Genomic DNA, 16,941 nt, shown 5'->3' with positions numbered 1-16,941 from the left:
GAATTTGTAAAAATAAAATCCCAGCAAAAATAAATTTACTAGGTACATTAGTTGATATTACAAATTAAATTGTAATAATTAAAAAACTTGAAACAATTTTTAAAAAAAATGTAAAAAAAGTTACCTAATAAATTCTCCGATTTCTACGGCAAATTCAGTCATTTACAATGGTAATTGTAATTTTTGCGTTGTCATAAAAATTTATCATAATTTTTTCCCTGTATATAAAGCGCATTCATATTAAAGTTTTTATTTCCAGAAATATGGCCTGACTAATCCACAAATTACGTATTCGTCGGTATGGCAATCGTTTAATTTTGAAAATTACACATTGAGCGAATTCTTTGACGAAACCACATACAACTTATCTGAATTTGCAGCAGCGTATGCTCTAGATGGATACAGACGTAGTAAGTTATATTTCTTTTTTATTTTTAAAGAAGATAAAATACTCGAAAAACAATTGCATATTATTTCGAAAAGCATTAATACTATTTTAATTTTTAAACTGTCGTCAGATACGCCTTATGTGAATATTTAGGTACTTAAATAACGAAAAATGAAAGAACGCCAAATTGCATACTGCCGCGAGTAACCGGATGGAATTTTTGTGCTCATTGAAAATATTTAATTAGGCGCCGCAGTCGTATAAAAAGTATTCACTTCAATTGATATCTGAAATTTTAATTGGTTAATGTATGATAATTTTAAAAATACACATCAAAATCAATGTCCACTCTTTAGCCTCTGACGCTACGTCAAAAGAATGCGTGCTAGAAATGTGTTTGGCACCAATTTTTGTATATGCGTTTGTGTTGATCAACAATCAACCGATTTTGGTGCAGTTTATAAACATTAAAAGCTTCTTTTGCAAAGATATTCTAAACTATGTTTAGTTGAGTTATATTTAACGTTCCCTACACGTCCGAACGACCCTTAGATTTTATTATAGGTGAAGATAAATAAGATAATAAGCAAAGTAATATAGTCATCATTTTATAATAATGTACATTATAATAATATATCTAGTAATATTTTACTGTTATACCTATAAAGATAAGGCAAAATATTTACCTAACATGGAAATTACACATTTCTCTGTCGGCATTTTTTTTGTCGCGCGAGAATGCATAATTTGTCGAATGTGTGGAATATGTTTTTTCAACAACGTCTACCTGAATGTATCACCTGTTTCGCTAAAAACACAAAATATTTTGGTTTAATCGTAACACCCCTCATAAGCATTTATTGGATTTTATTATTTACATATGTAGGTTGCTAGAAGTGTATGTTTGGAGCGCGGCGCTGTACGGGTACGAAACGTGAACGGTGGGCGCGGCGGAAAAGAAAAGGTTACAAGCATTCGAAATGTGGTGTTATAGGCGAATGATGAGGATACCGTGGATGGAGAAGGTTAAAAATGAAGACGTATTCGAAAGAATAGGAGAACTGATGGCTCTATGGAAGTCAAGAAGAAATAGGCGAGATAGGTTGGTAGTACACCTTCTCAGGCATGAAGGTCTAGTCAGAGACATATTAGACGGAGAAATAGGAGTTAGAAAGAGTAGAAGTAGACCAAGATTAGATTAATTTTAGGGATATGCAAAGATTAGCTCAGGATATGAAGGAGTAGAGGTCTTAGGACTGACGATCTTATGATGATAACGATATGTACAGGGTGGGCAAATTTCGACGTTTGTGTAGGACAACTCGGTAACTATAAGAAAATTAATGACGGCTTCTCGATCTTTTTTTTTGAGAAAAATTTATTAGTTTAAAAAAAAAATACAACGTGTAATTATACAACACGCTACTGAAGTGAAACTTCTTCAAACACACAAACATACCTGGATAGGGGTTAAATAATTGGTTTAATGGTATTATTTGCACACTATGTTTCGCACGGGTGTAATGCCGTTAGTAAATATACTATAGAATGTCTTTATATAAAACAATTACAGCTTTTTTGTCATTAGACAATACAAATCGGCCGGTACCGCCGCAACCGCTATGTCCCTGCATTTTAAGCCTGTAATATCTTCGAAAATATTCATTTAAATTACATGCTGTAAAGGGCCATATTGATCTATATTAAATGCACAATGTATTTAAAAGTACTTAATCGGATAAGGATTAATGCTGTATTGCTTAAAATCGCTTCGTAATTAAACCATTATTTCTCGTAAAAAGTAAAGGATAAAAAATGGTTATTGTGGGTTATCCCTAAGAGATAGACATACCATCGCGGACTTTTTTGAATTGACACATTCTATGAAATTCTGTCTTACGTTCTGATGGCTGAACTTGACCGTTTCAAAACACAATTTAAATGGAATTGCCCGTTGCAAAGCTGCATGTTGTGCCTCTTTGCAACTTTGTGAACGTATTAATATCAACCGTTTATGTTTATGAAGTATTAGCGTCAATGCGGCGATAACGCTATAAAGCAGACAAAATTTTGTTAATAATAATATTGTAAAGTTCGTGGGTTTAACAAGTTAAATTTTAAGAAGAAAACTACTTATTTACACTAATTACTATTGAACACTATAACACTATTAAATTATTACTAAACTTGGGTAATTATTCTATTAGTTTACACTACTGGTACTATTCACTGTTCTATTTATTTCACTTCTATCGCTGTCAATTTATCTCTTGATTCACTTCTACAACGGTCAATTTATTTCTACTGCTTCGGCGATCGTCTCTTCCTTTTTATACTCCCTTGCCTCCTTTCGGGAACGTTCTACAGCAGTCCAGAGAAGTCTCGTTTTCTTTGAACTGTTTAATTGCTTTCCCGGAACGCAGGTACGACACACACATTACAAATACGGCACACATGAAGAAAGGCGCCCGCGGATAGTCGGCGAATCGATAAGCCGCTCACACACACGTATGCCCGATCGCACACAATCACGCTCGTGGTCGCTACAATATTGTCCCTGTGCAAATAACTTTATTATAATTTAGGGCCTAAATCTATTTGCTGGTATTTCGTAAATATATTGATATTTTCCAAATTTTATTCCCTTATTAGATTGCTATTTTAATCTAAAAACGTCCAGGACTTTCAGCTCCCCCTTAGCCAGTTCTCCTAATAATTTCATTTTGAAAATAGTAATACAGTTATAGCGTTTATTTAATTTGTAAAGAGTTTTATCAGTAATGTAAATTTTAAGTTAAAAGTGCAAGGTTGAAGCTAAAAAGAAGTTCCATTTGCGATTATTTTGTTGGTATTAACGATGCAAGTGTTAAATGCAAAATTTGTAACAAAAGATTCGCGGAAAAGGCCCACGACATTAGAGAGTCACCTAAAATCATTAGACTTCCGCATCCGCATCCGCTTCCGTTTCGGCTTCCGCAATAATTTACTATTTACTTCTGCTTCCGTTATGACACTTCCGTTGCATGGCTAGGTTTTGGGTCATGACCATTTGGCAAAACCGCTTCATAATCGGGGCGTCCTGATTCTCCTCAACAAACATTATACGCAATGATTTATTCCACCCATACTACAATCAGGTTTTATCATCACGAAACTGGATTATTTTATAAGAACCCACTATTTAAAAAGAATTAATTTTCGAATTAGTTTTTTATTTTACCATCGTCGGGGGCTTTTTAAATTTTTAGCTTTATTTTGTTTTCTGAAAAGATATAGCAGTGACGAGCGTAGTCACATTGACAATGGGCCGATGCTTTACATTATCACCCAGAAATCATTCCACGAGTTGGGGGTCGTCGTCGGGATATTTTCTTTATACACGTCACACAGGTGATGGCAAGGATAACTCACTCTATTCCTCAAAGGATATCGGATTTTACGTCTATGTCCACGAACTGAACAGTGTATTTACAGGTAAGAAATTACTTATAATGATTAGCACATATGCATATGGTGTGGTATGTAATTAGAGAAGTGGTAGTTCTGGTAAATTTGAAACGAATTCCTTTTTTAAATACTTAATGTATATTATAACAAAAATAATTCCGGAAAGTACCTAATTTAAATCACACTCGAAAAGGCACCATGACATTCTTCGTACATTTTTAGATTATTATATGTTCTCAAAACTTAGTAATTACCTTCCATCCTCCAATAATTTCAAAAGCGCTTATTTATGTTTAAAATATTTTATATGTTATGTCAAAAATAAAACCGAAAAGTACCAATTGAACACCGCATACAAAAACCGTTAACACCATAAGATTTTACGTACCTTTTTATGTCATTATCATTTCTCAAAGCTTATTGCATATCCTGCACCTCCCAATAATTTAACAAGTGCTTGTTTATACTTAAAATGTTTTATGTATCTTACCGAAAGTAATGCCGAAAACTACCTTTCACTGTACTGGAAATATAGGGTGGGTGTAGCATTGTATCCCATTCGAGCTGTAAAAGCTTTTGGTGAGTGACCAAACTTGTGTGAGGTCTCGCGTTGTCTTGGTGAAACACTACACCTTTCCTGTTGATTAGTTCTGACCTTTTCTGTTGAAGTGCATCATTCAGTTTGTCCAGCTGATGACAGTAGACTTCCGAATTAATCGTTGTGTTATCCGGTAAAAGCTCAAAAAAAACGATTCCTTTAAAATCCCACCAAACAGACAGCATCACCTTTTTTTGGTGAATATCGGCTTTGGAAATGGTTTGAGCCGGTTCATCTTTTTTGCTCCATGACCTCTTGCGTTTGACGTTGTTGTATACAACCCATTTTTCGTCCCCAGTGATGATGCGCTTCAAAAACGGATCATTTTCGTGACGTTTGAGAAGCGAATCGCAGACGTCAATGCGGCGACACAGATTTCTCTCTGTGAGAACATGGGGAACCCATACATCGAGCTTCGAGGATAATCCCAGGCCTTTCAAGTGGTCATAAACTGTTGAATTTGATAAATTTAACCTCAATCCGATCTCACGTGTTGTTATTCGCCGGTTCACATCAACTAATGCCTTTATCGCGTCTTTATCAGCTTCAACCGGCCTTCCCGAACGTGGTGCATCTTCGACATCAAAATTGCCGGATCGAAATTTAGCGAACCAGTTCTGGCACTGGCGTACTGTCAACACACCTTCTCCATACACATCAGTCAATTTCTTTCTGGCTTGAACAGCATTTTTACCCTTTCTGTAGTAAAACAGTAAGATATGTCGAAAATGCTGCTTATCGCTCTCCATATTTAAAAGGGCACCAACCAAAAACTACTGCGTAGAATTAATTGGAATTTTTCACACACAAGCCTTGCTATATGAGCTCTCAAAGCATATAAAAATTATACGGCTTAAATGTGAAGTTGGGTGCAAAAGAATACAATTAAATCCTCTGTCGGGAAAAAACGAAATGACTTTCCGAACAACCCGAACTTTGCCATACACTCTTCATTAGGCCTTCCTCCGAACTCGTTGGCTCTGGTTGTCTTCCTCTTCCTTCAGTGAGAGTATCAATAAAATTATTTATCTGACGTTTCATTAACGTCTATGCTAGCATCCTCAAGGAATGTAGCGATATCTTAATGTCCTGAATCACAGTACAACCACAGCGAAGGGCGTTACAATCTCGCTAGGTCCCCTAAAAATGTCAACCGTTCTCATCGAATAAGGAGGAACCAATTTTAGACCATTGCCATCAAGCTAGAATATCGAACATTATTCAGATTTTTTGGTAGTTTGACAGAGGTTCGAAGTAGCCGATGAGTTTATAATTTTAGAAAAGTTAAATAATGGAGCCTATTCGACGGAAGACATTTTTGTGGATTTGGGAGTGGGTTTACAGTACAAATTAACTGTAACATGCATGACAAAATTATCTACCCAAAATCAATGGTGCAATAACGATAGAGGATACAACAGTGGAAAGGTACTTTTAGTTATAAGTTATAAGTAAATCCATAAAAATAAAGAATGTATCAACATGTAATTCAAGATTCCTGTAAATAAGTATTATATACAGGAACATTTTTAATACTCTAATTGTCAAGAAAAGAAGTATCTACAATCAATCAGAAATAGTTAACAGTAAAAAGTAAATAGGTATTTAGGAAAAATTAAACTAAAAGGAATTTTTGGCAAACTGTTGTTCTTCACCGTAGTGTAAAGAGATTTGCCTTAACCAATTAATTACTAAAGACATTGGATGCAGCACTCCTTGGCTTCCTAACAAAGATCTACCAGAATGTAAAACCGCCAGACAAACACAGCTTGCTGTGGACTATTCTTCTCCTGGAAGGTTAGTATTTTTCACTTTCCTAAATACAGACTTACTTTTTGAAAGCATTATGTTGACAGTTATCTCTTTTATTGACTTATTCACAGTTTATTTTTGGAACAATACCTTTCGAGATGTCAATGCCCCAAAGCTTGTTCTACAACAATGTTTTTCCCCTATTTTCAAGGGGAGAAGGCGGTTTCATATCCTTACGATTCCACATTGTCATTGTATTATGGTACTGGAATAGTAACGTCATTGGTTGAACGTTTTGGATACGACGAAAACGCATTTTTGGCCGATATAGGAGGCTCTTTAGGATTTCTTTTAGGTAAAAAAATATTGAAAAATTGCACCACTTCGTCTTTTAGAAAAGAGTGAAGAATATTTTGCATTTTGGTTTAAAAGTTACAAAATCGGTAATGAATCAAACTATGCCTTGTGTAGAAAGAAGTCTCTTAATTACATAATTGAACGTTAAGGTGGCTTCCCACAGTCCGTATTAGCACAGGCCTGATTTTGCAACGCGAGCAGGAACAGGTGAGTACAGGTTGGGCTTCATCTCGCGTAAGCTGTTCCCTCGACCTGTATGAGCTTGTTCTTCATCGGTTTGAAGCTCGAGTTCAGTATTATTGAAATGTCGCGAGAAGAAAAAAAATGGCAGTTACTGTTGCAACTTTCGTTTTGTTTAGTGGTTCATATTTTACTCAATAAGAAAAGGAAAAACAATATCATTAAATAGAAGCCGATTTAGGTAAAGTTTTATTTACTAAATAATACTAGATATTTCCGTTTTTTAAATCCCATAGAACGGATTCACTCTCCAATAAACATAAAAACCGAAAAATTAAATTATAGTTCCACTCCATCATCATCATCATCATAAGGTCGTCAGTCCTAAGACTGGTTGGACACGTACCTCCACTCTTTCCTATCCTCAGCTAAACTTCGCATTTGCCTAAAACTAGAACAGCCCACATCCCTAACTATTTGCGAACAGTAATCTAATCTAGGTCTACCTTTACTACTCCTAACTCCTGCTTCTGCCTCTAATATGTCTCTGACTAGACCTTCATGCCTGAGAAGGTGTCCTACCAACCTATCTCGCCTATTTTTTATTGACTTCCATAGAGTCCTCTGTTCTCCTATTCTTTCCAATACCTCTTCATTTCTAACCTTTTCTACCCACGATATCCTCATCATCCGCCTATAACACCACATTTCGAACGCTTCTAACCTTTTCTTTTCCGCCGCTCCCACTGTCCATGTTTCGCACCCGTACAACGCCGTGCTCCAAACATACACCTTTAACAACCTTTTTCGAATTTCTAAATTAACCGTTCGCGAGCATAGAAGTGACTTCTTTTTATTAAAGGCGACACGACCCTGCGCTATCCTCTGCTTTATATCCCTACTACTCCTTCCATCCTCACTTATCTGACTTCCTAGGTATCTAAAATCAGCCACTTCTTCTAATTTTTCGTCTCCTATCTTTATATTCGCTCTTTCCCTACTTTTTCTTCCCTTGCATATCAGTATTTTAGTTTTACTTTTATTTATTTTCATACAGTACTGATCTGTCAGTACCGCTTCCATTTTATTTAAAGCTATCTCTAGGTCCTTCTTGCAACAAAGGTGCAAATAAAACTATTGGATTCAGCTAAAGTAAAAAAATATATTGAATCAAAAATAATGACAGACTATGTATGGTCAGCCTAGGTCGTGCTTTTGAAGTTACTGACTCGCGACGGATCGGACACGCCACCACGCATTACTCCACGCGGCCCGGCCTATAAAATCACTGGCCGTGGAAAGCCACCTTTACGTCGACAATTGCGATATATAGATACATACACATTTTTTTAACAAATATTATTAATGAAGAAAGAATCGATTCTTTTTAGGTTTATCTGTAGTGGGCTTTGTAGCTTGGTTCGAAAAATTGATCCTCACTTTTGCCGTTTACGCAAAAAAGATGACGTCGAAGAAAAATAATAACGGTAGCGAAACATCAAATGAACCCGATTGTGAAACTAGCACTTCGAAAATAGAAGATGATAACACCAAAATCAAAAATAATTCGGAAGAAAAACAAATAATGCCATCTTGGGAGTCGAAAGTTATTTTGGAAAAAAATGAAAATAATTTCCTTAATTCTAAATCTTTCTTATCTAAATACCAGAATAATTTAATTTTACCCTCCCCCAAATGAAGTCATGTAATTCTTCATATATCTAATATATTTTGCAATACGCACAAAAAATATTTACCTAAGTATTTATAGGTTTTATGCACATTATGATAATTGATGTTCTTTTTATTTTGATACTTTGAATACAGTTTCAATTTTTATAACACCCTCTGTAGCTATACAGAGAAAACAAAATAACAAATATACAATAAAAAAACAACGAATCATATAAAAAAAGACTAATTAAACAAAATACAAACCAGTAACTATTACAATACTATTTTTATTGCAATGTATTTAGATACATGTTCCTTCGTTATGCATCCAAACACTACAATAGTTTTGAATACTTACTGTGAGTACTAATTATATTCAATAAAAATGCCCAACAAGGAATAATAACACCATCATTGTTATAAATTTTGTTGGCACTTCATTTGTTAGGGACCATTATTACGTGGCCACGTGATCACTTTTTTCATCAGCAATCGTGTACAATAAGGGGACGTGTGTATTAAAAAAAGCTAGAAACATTTACTATCTTATCAATAATTGTTTAAAAAAATGTTAGTAAATGCCATATTATACACATACATAAATATCATAGTTTTCTTTAAGCATATTGTGCCTGTCTAATTTATTGTTATTGGTTTGGAAAAATAAAAAGGTAAGAACTTCTTCCAATTATTACTCTGTTTTGTAGATCATTTTTTGTTTTTTCCTGTCAGAAATATGCATGTTCGGTTACTACTTTTATTAATACGAATCTTTTTCCTAAAGTTTTAACGAAAACCAATTGTTTTCTTTTCATATCAATTCTCGAACACAAATTAATTTAAAACAAATAATATTATTACAACTCAGTTGACGCTGTTTTCCCGCTATTTCGAAATTATCTTTTGAAACACAGCCACCTTTTAGTATAAATTAATTTAGTAACTTATTTTCTTATGCAGTATTAACTTTACCGACAAAGACTTCACACAGTATTAAATACCTTTTTAAAACGTTAATCATTTTAACGTTGCAATTAAGTTTTACTACACTTTTAAATATCTGTAATTTATTGTGCTCCATTTTTTGATTCCCCAGATACAAAATGGATAGCTCATCAGTATTGAATGAATTCTTAATTAGGGTAAGTTTTTAGCAATTATTTTTCATATGCATAATTTTAAAATATACATATTTATTATTATGATTATTATTAACCAGCAGTTAACAAGTTCTTCATAAGGAGATATACATAAATTAAGCCTGTAAAAGCGGGAAAACCCCCTATACACAGAAACTAAATATATTCAAACTAAATATCTACCAACTGAAACTAATTTGTAGTCTTCAAGACTACTAATTGTAAGTGTAACAAGATTTATGATATATGAATGTATATTGCAATTCCGAGATTTTTTAAATCTATATAACAATTTCATTCTCTAGCCTACTCAAATGATTAAATCAGTACAGGTAGAATAAGTAATTTATAAAAAATTATTTCATGGTAACAACCGTTACAATGAATTAAAATGCAAATCCTAGGAGTTATTTTTTTTGTTTATTAACGATTCAGCAATTGATCGTTGTTTCCTTTGAAATATATATACATGTATGCATGTATAAATTAGATAAGGGTACCCCCAGCAGAGCGATAACATATTGACCTCTGACATATAAGACTGATACTTTTAAATAAATAATGCAGTAACTAATTATTTGCTGGGGACCGAAGTCTATTTTCCATTGTTTACCCGATTTTGATAACATTTTATTGGAAAATTTCTATAATAAAATCATGAATCGTATGATCTTAATAATCTACGTAAATTATTTAACGAAAACATTTTATTAGACGTAATTATTGTAAAACAAAATTAATCTTATATCAGTACACAGTTCTTATTTAGAACATATTTCAGCAATGATGAAACATGATTGATATGTCACATACTTGTAATTTAGTTGATACTCATTTTATTACAAATTTAAAAATATATTCCAAGGTATCATGTTATCGAGATATTATCTCTTTGTCATCTCTACCTTAGACACAATCACGTACCTAACTTCTCACCTGTTATGGTGTTTTGATTGGCAATTTTTAATTGGTTGTAATTGTAAATCATATTGTTGCTGTGTGAATATTTCTTTTACATAATGCATGTCTGTGACGTAATGCAAGAATTAAGAACCATCTAAAAGGTGCACCACAAAGTGATACCCAAAATTAATGTTTAAACTAACACTGTGAAAATGAAAGGACATGCAAGCATTGATTTTAGACGATAATACTGAGTTAATAAATAGCGATAATGTTCTCAATCCTTTGGGGGCTAATGCAGGTCCCTCGGAAAAAGAAAAAAAAATTTTAGAAAATGTAAGTGTTAAATGTTTAAAACGAATTAATAACATTGCATAATTAATGTAGTGCTTCTTGCAATTAATGCAATAACTACTACTTCAAAAACTTCCATGTTAAACCTCAAGTACGTGATTATCAAATTTTTGGTAAACTTATTGTTTAATACTTGCAGAAAAACATGAAGAAAACAGTCAGTGAGTGATGTACTGTTATCAAATATTGTTACAATTTCTGCCAAAGGTTAAGTAAATAAAACTTGCTGTTGGTCCGACCCCTGACCTCTTATGCTATATATATTTGAGCCTTTCATATGATAAATCAGTGCCTTGTGTTAAGTCAAACAGATAATAACGTGAAGCAACGTCTTCCTCGAAGTCCTCAAAAGAGTTCTTCACAGTGTTGTTATTGTTGTGTCCTAACAAAAATCACTACATCAAGAATTTTACCTTAACAGCTTGTGCATTATACTTTTCTAACACTAAATTTTTTTTTCTCTTATTTTATTTTTGTGACAAAAGTTTTCAAATAGCAGATTCCATGCCTTCATTTCTGAGAGCCCAGGCTATGTTCATTGTTAAGAAATTCCGTGTCAACCCTATATACTATTCTGACTACTCCGATACGATGAAACATTAAAAAGCAATCAGAGTAGTGATTGCAACCCCTATATTTGATATTATTTTATCTTTCTATTTTTTTTCTTATTCTTAATTCCCCGACTGATTTTCGTACTTAATTTTATCTTTTTTCCGAAATGGATATCGTTGCTAGTGTAAGTATTTTTTGCATGTTTTTAGCATTATATTTTCTAAATTAAATATGTTGTAAGTTTTAATACATGATTAATTTTATAATTTATCATTTGGAGCAGGAGGTCTAAAGGTCAATATCATCAGTAATAATTTGATAATCTATCATAACTGAAAATGTATATTTAATATGAGGCTGTTAATATGTAACATCACTTATAAATTGAAATGGATTTTACTTAATTATTAATAAAAAGAAAGTAACTAAAAAATTAAAAATACTTTTTAAAATGCACTGTTCGTAATCTATATATTTTTTTCTTACAGTATCCCGTAGTAAAGGCCTTCTTAGCAGGTTCATTTTCGGGTACTTTCTCCACAATATTATTCCAGCCATTGGATTTGGTAAAAACGAGACTACAGAACCCACAGCCAGCAATTCTTAAAAGGTAAACAATCCATGTTATTCTATTAAAATTTATACCACAAAACTTATTTTACCCACAACACGTTCTGATGAAAAATTTCAGATTGGATACTACTTCTTTTCCATATCTGATGTGTTACTACTTTGATATAAAAGATTCATTAATAATTATTGTGAATTTGCTGCCGTTTTTATTATTTTTGGATATTTTATACTATTAGTTAAACTAACAGTCACTCAATTTGTTGTAGTAGTTATTGGTTTATTTTAATAAATTTTCATTGATAATAAAATTTGTTTCAGTGCTTCAGATGTACGAATGATAACCATATTCGCCACTGTTGTCCAGCAGGATAAAATATTTGGGCTATGGAAAGGCATGACACCAGTAAGTGATTATTACTATATCTTTGCATTGTACATGCATATTTTTATTTTTATTTTTATTTTTTAGTATTTCGATTAAGTTTAAAGTTAAGTATTATATGAAATTATAATTACTATTTTCATTTTTAACGATGGTCCTTTTTTAATATGTATAATTTATTTTTCAAAGTTTATACTTCTATGAAGTGGCTGATAACATGACCCTGTGATATATTCAATGATGATATTGAGCAATAAACTTTTAGCGTTTATTTAAATGTAATTACAGGGTGTTCATTGTATAAATTAGTAAAACATTTCTTTGCATTATATTAAAAAATAACAAAAAATATAAACTGCTACTGACTGTGACTAACCTTAATGTAGAAATCGGAATCATATGTTTCTTACTAGTTCTTTTTTCATGTTTTAGGTACTATTTGAATAATATAATTACATATTATTTTCATTGTTCTTTTCAGTCTATTACAAGATGCGTACCAGGCGTAGGTCTTTATTTCTGCTCTTTAGATTGGCTAAAGTCCCATTACGTGCCAGGTAGAACACCAACTCCCCTTGAGTCGATTACTTTAGGGGCTGTTGCAAGATGTATGAGTGCTGGAGCACTCATTCCAATTACAGTTGTGAAAACAAGGTTAGTCATTAATTTTATCTTCCTTCCATAGCATAGCTGTTTATTAATGATTAAAACAACAATATTAAAAAGATATAATCGTGGCAGGGGTAACTTTCAACTTAAGGTGTAAAAAGGCGTTGTCGGCAGTGGACAGAGCAAATAAAAAGCTAACTATGGAAACTGCTTTGCGCAAAGTGCTCACTTACATATATGTACCCCCTTCCGTGTATTACGTTATTTGTTTTCATCAAGAAAAGTTTTATGACAGTTTAGAAAACAAATATAAACAAATAATCTTAAAAGTTTACTTTTGCATAGATGCGCAATGAGGCAAAAAGGGCACTTTGCGCAACAATAGTTACCTAGTTAGTTTTAGTTAGTTTGTCAACTAATTCTTATAGTGCAAAGTAGAAATTGTAGTTTATATAGAGACAGTATAGAATATTGGTTGAGTACCCCTGTTCTTTAGAAGGTTTTTAAATTGTTTTATTGTATCAAGTACGTGATTATCAAATTTTTGGTAAACTTATTGTTTAATACTTGCAGAAAAACATGAAGAAAACAGTCAGTGAGTGATGTACTGTTATCAAATATTGTTACAATTTCTGCCAAAGGTTAAGTAAATAAAACTTGCTGTTGGTCCGACCCCTGACCTCTTATGCTATATATATTTGAGCCTTTCATATGATAAATCAGTGCCTTGTGTTAAGTCAAACAGATAATAACGTGAAGCAACGTCTTCCTCGAAGTCCTCAAAAGAGTTCTTCACAGTGTTGTTATTGTTGTGTCCTAACAAAAATCACTACATCAAGAATTTTACCTTAACAGCTTGTGCATTATACTTTTCTAACACTAAATTTTTTTTTCTCTTATTTTATTTTTGTGACAAAAGTTTTCAAATAGCAGATTCCATGCCTTCATTTCTGAGAGCCCAGGCTATGTTCATTGTTAAGAAATTCCGTGTCAACCCTATATACTATTCTGACTACTCCGATACGATGAAACATTAAAAAGCAATCAGAGTAGTGATTGCAACCCCTATATTTGATATTATTTTATCTTTCTATTTTTTTTCTTATTCTTAATTCCCCGACTGATTTTCGTACTTAATTTTATCTTTTTTCCGAAATGGATATCGTTGCTAGTGTAAGTATTTTTTGCATGTTTTTAGCATTATATTTTCTAAATTAAATATGTTGTAAGTTTTAATACATGATTAATTTTATAATTTATCATNACGATTTTCCTGCTTTTCCATTTTTACGAAAACCACAGAGGCGTCTTGTTCAGCGTGCTGTCAAACCTACACTAGCAAGGAGATCGGGCTGAAACTATAGCTACAAGCTATCCAAGGATGGTACTATAGAATGTCACCTCAAGGTAGGCCTAGTGGCGTCATCTCTTGGTTAGGCCGGAAACTTATCAATCCACCCTCGTATATGCATGGTGAAAATTAAAAAATATAGCAATCGTAATAATAATTTAAATATGCTAATTATTGTTAGTTTATTTATGTACACAAGTGAGGGAATCATTATTTATTAGAAATGGCAATCATGATAATTATTGCTGGATAAAGACCTAACTTCATTTATTTTTATGATTAATTGATTCTACTCATACTTAATGATAATTCGGTTTAGCGTTTTTGACTCTATTTATATCTATCTATACAAATCTATGACTATAGCTAAGTAGAAGTGAGGGCTGGGGGTTAAATAGCGAAGAATTATTTAATTATTTGTTTGTTGAGGAACAGATTTTTGTGTTTGTATTTATTGATTTTCATACTTTCAAAGAAATTTAAAGTCTATCACGTGTATAATTAAATGGATTCAATGTGGCAAATTGATACCTTTGTAAGGCCCTTGTCTAACATTGGAAATACTAGAGTGAATAGTTAATGTTAGTAGAGAGCGATGTAGTACCAATAACTTGGTCTTATATCATCAATTTTTCTTGCGGTTATATTCAATTTTTAGTATATTTCTTATATGGATATTGTATATTGTTTCAGATACGAAAGCGGCGTCTACCAGTATGAAAGTGTTGGGTCGGCGTTGCGTCACATTTATCACACAGAAGGATTGAAGGGCATGACGTGCGGACTAATTCCAACCCTGGTTAGGGATGCACCCTATTCAGGCCTATATTTTATGTTCTACACCCAGATGAAACTTCTTGTACCTCAAAGTGAGTACTTATTACATTTATTAAAAAATATACAGGGTGGATAGAGATTAAAATTCTGCATATCATTGAAAAGAAAGTGAGATTCACAATGCTTAGAACCACGTTTACTTACACAAAAAAAGTAACGTTAAATTAAATGGCAGTAGATGTTATTCATCTATAATTAACAAAATAAACAGACATTTTGAACGGATCCTCGAGTTCTAATTGAGAGAATAATTTTTCCCCAAATCGTTTTTTAAAACATTGTAGCTATCCCTCATTAGTCGTAAATTGTCTTACCATTTTTCACTTACAAATAAAGGCTTTAAAGATTAGTTCCGTTCTTTGTTTTATCTTAAAAATTGTCACACTTTGCTCACCAATTGAACGTTCGTTTCTATAAGCGAAAGTTTAGCTTGTTCACGTTATACGGTGACCTAGCATAATTAATATACTGATCACATAATGCGGGATTTTCATTATGCTATATTCGTGACAGCTAATGGCTACTGAAATTTCCATAAAAAATATCATACATATAATACATTCACATGATTTATATAAGTGCGGCACTAAAATAAAGTTGAAGATAGCTTTTGCACTCTAAGTGTACATAGTAGGTTGCAATTTGTACTGCTCTAACAGAAGAAAGCATCATTAACAGCAGCACAATTTATCTTTTTGAATTATTGATAACACGAGTTCGAATGGTATTTTATTAAACAAAGGCATTGTTTTTATTTTTTTGGGTAATTAAATGATAGAAATAGAGATTCTTTTAATTATTCCTTAGCCATAACAAAGGATGTTAATCACATTGTGCTATAATTACTTAAATAATGTGGTTCTATGTTCGTCGTCATTTCTAACCTTTCATGACGCATATGCATGTATATCATCATTTATAAGATAGCGGTACCAGTCGGATCTTCCTTGTTTGCAACTATATTTTTTTTGTGTTTTTAAAAATCCATAATTCTGATAGTAAAGTAAGGCATTACAGTATAATGAATTACTTAAATTATCCCCAAAGCAATAATCGGAGATCTAGGGTATCGAACTTAAAAATGTAAGCGTTAAAGTAAATAAAAGCAACCGTAATAATTATACATATACATAATCATAAAAATATTAAAAACACTCAATGCATGTCAACTAATATAAATAATAAAACATTAAAGTGTGGTTTGTACCTAAAAAGAAAGTAACTAAAAAATTAAAAATACTTTTTAAAATGCACTGTTCGTAATCTATATATTTTTTTCTTACAGTATCCCGTAGTAAAGGCCTTCTTAGCAGGTTCATTTTCGGGTACTTTCTCCACAATATTATTCCAGCCATTGGATTTGGTAAAAACGAGACTACAGAACCCACAGCCAGCAATTCTTAAAAGGTAAACAATCCATGTTATTCTATTAAAATTTATACCACAAAACTTATTTTACCCACAACACGTTCTGATGAAAAATTTCAGATTGGATACTACTTCTTTTCCATATCTGATGTGTTACTACTTTGATATAAAAGATTCATTAATAATTATTGTGAATTTGCTGCCGTTTTTATTATTTTTGGATATTTTATACTATTAGTTAAACTAACAGTCACTCAATTTGTTGTAGTAGTTATTGGTTTATTTTAATAAATTTTCATTGATAATAAAATTTGTTTCAGTGCTTCAGATGTACGAATGATAACCATATTCGCCACTGTTGTCCAGCAGGATAAAATATTTGGGCTATGGAAAGGCATGACACCAGTAAGTGATTATTACTATATCTTTGCATTGTACATGCATATTTTTATTTTTATTTTTATTTTTTAGTAT

General features: G+C 32.4%; 2 protein-coding genes across 5 annotated transcripts in view; both read left to right on the top strand.

The window, feature by feature from the left end:
* Positions 1-8,563, top strand: part of LOC108734611 — a 23,200-nt gene extending 14,637 nt beyond the window's left edge. For both annotated transcript variants that reach the window (XM_018466244.1, XM_018466243.1), the window contains exons 3-8: positions 260-410; positions 3,659-3,862; positions 5,713-5,861; positions 6,094-6,230; positions 6,317-6,540; positions 8,114-8,563. In XM_018466244.1, the coding sequence (XP_018321746.1) occupies positions 260-410; positions 3,659-3,862; positions 5,713-5,861; positions 6,094-6,230; positions 6,317-6,540; positions 8,114-8,421 (1,173 nt within the window). In that variant the 3' untranslated portion in view covers positions 8,422-8,563. The remainder of the gene's footprint in view (positions 1-259; positions 411-3,658; positions 3,863-5,712; positions 5,862-6,093; positions 6,231-6,316; positions 6,541-8,113) is intronic.
* An 846-nt stretch (positions 8,564-9,409) lies between these two features.
* The window catches only part of LOC108734576 (mitochondrial glycine transporter), a 13,405-nt gene continuing 5,873 nt past the window's right edge, over positions 9,410-16,941 (top strand). Inside the window, exons 1-5 of one of the 3 annotated variants that reach the window (XM_025977320.1) lie at positions 9,410-9,538; positions 11,836-11,957; positions 12,239-12,323; positions 12,784-12,956; positions 14,956-15,131. In XM_025977320.1, coding sequence (XP_025833105.1) covers positions 9,500-9,538; positions 11,836-11,957; positions 12,239-12,323; positions 12,784-12,956; positions 14,956-15,131 — 595 coding nt within the window. In that variant the 5' untranslated portion in view covers positions 9,410-9,499. Of the gene's footprint in view, positions 9,539-10,482; positions 10,775-11,076; positions 11,532-11,835; positions 11,958-12,238; positions 12,324-12,783; positions 12,957-14,955; positions 15,132-16,941 lie in introns of those variants that run through there. The other 2 variants (XM_025977319.1, XM_025977321.1) reach the window with 2 other exon arrangements.

The sequence above is a fragment of the Agrilus planipennis genome, unplaced genomic scaffold (assembly GCF_000699045.2).
Source record: "Agrilus planipennis isolate EAB-ADULT unplaced genomic scaffold, Apla_2.0 scaffold89, whole genome shotgun sequence".
Lineage (NCBI taxonomy): Eukaryota > Metazoa > Arthropoda > Insecta > Coleoptera > Buprestidae > Agrilus > Agrilus planipennis.
Note: the sequence above shows the minus strand (reverse complement) of the source record. Positions and strands in the feature narration are given on the sequence as shown.